Source organism: Camellia sinensis, chromosome 5, assembly GCF_055761805.1.
Source record: "Camellia sinensis isolate YWXY chromosome 5, ASM5576180v1, whole genome shotgun sequence".
NCBI lineage: Eukaryota > Viridiplantae > Streptophyta > Magnoliopsida > Ericales > Theaceae > Camellia > Camellia sinensis.
This window is the reverse complement of record NC_138965.1, coordinates 149,298,079-149,298,955: the sequence shown is the minus strand read 5'-3', so window position 1 is coordinate 149,298,955 and position 877 is coordinate 149,298,079. Positions and strand designations below refer to the sequence as shown.

General features: G+C 46.3%; 1 protein-coding gene across 1 annotated transcript; it reads left to right on the top strand.

The window, feature by feature from the left end:
• On the top strand, positions 1-390 carry LOC145791773 (uncharacterized). Its single transcript, XM_082872212.1, has one exon. The coding sequence runs from the start codon at positions 1-3 to the stop codon at positions 388-390; it is 390 nt and encodes a 129-aa protein (XP_082728338.1).
• The last annotated feature ends 487 nt before the right edge of the window (positions 391-877 follow it).

The following is an 877-nucleotide window of genomic DNA, read 5'->3' as shown; positions in this document are numbered from 1 at the left end:
ATGCCAGCAGAGCAGAAGAAGGTAGGAAAACGAAAACCCTGCGATATCTACATCGACGACTTCTTTCGCTTGTTTATTGGTGGATGTTTAAACCGTCAAGGGGCAGGAGCAGGGGCAAGAGTGGTGCTGGTATCACCATATGGGCGAATGATTGAGAAGTCTATTCGTTTGGGGTTTAAGGCCTCAAACAACGAAGTAGAATACGAGGCACTGATTGCTGGACTAAAGCTAACAGCAGCAATGAAAGCCGATGATGTGGTAGTCTTCTGTGACTCCCAGCTTATTGTGAATCAAGCAACGATTGAGTATGCAACCCAAGATGAAAGGATGATAGCTTATGTCAAAGAGGTTGTCAAGCTGCTCACACTGTTCCATGATTGCCGACTATAGTAGGTTAGTCGAGATGACAACAGTCACGCCGATGTCTTGGCCAACCTGGCTAGTGTAATGAAATCAGGTGAGGCAAGGACAATAATGGTTGATTATTTGTCAGGCCCAAGTGTGGAGCCCCAGATCATAGAGTACGAAGCGATGTGTGTGGAAATGGGTCTAAGTTGGATGGATGCAATAATGATGTTCCTCAGGGACGACAAGCTGCCAGACGATCGAAAAGAGACACACAAGACCAGATTGAAGTCGGCTAGGTTCAACCTAACAGCAGATGACCATCTCTATAGGAGATCCTTCACTAGACCCCTTTTGAGATGTGTACATCCCTTCCAAGTTGAGGACTTTTTGGAAGCCATGCTGGGGGCAGATCATTTGCTCATAGGGCCATCACTTAGGGGTACTGGTGGCCCTACATGCAGAAGGATGCTAAAGCCTACGTCAAAAGTATGAGAAGTATCAAAGGTTTGCACCGTTGATATATCAACCA

What these genes read in the sequence shown, in the direction of transcription:
- LOC145791773 (XM_082872212.1), top strand. Translation starts at nt 1, where the DNA reads ATGCCAGCAGAGCAGAAGAAGGTAGGAAAACGAAAACCCTGCGATATC.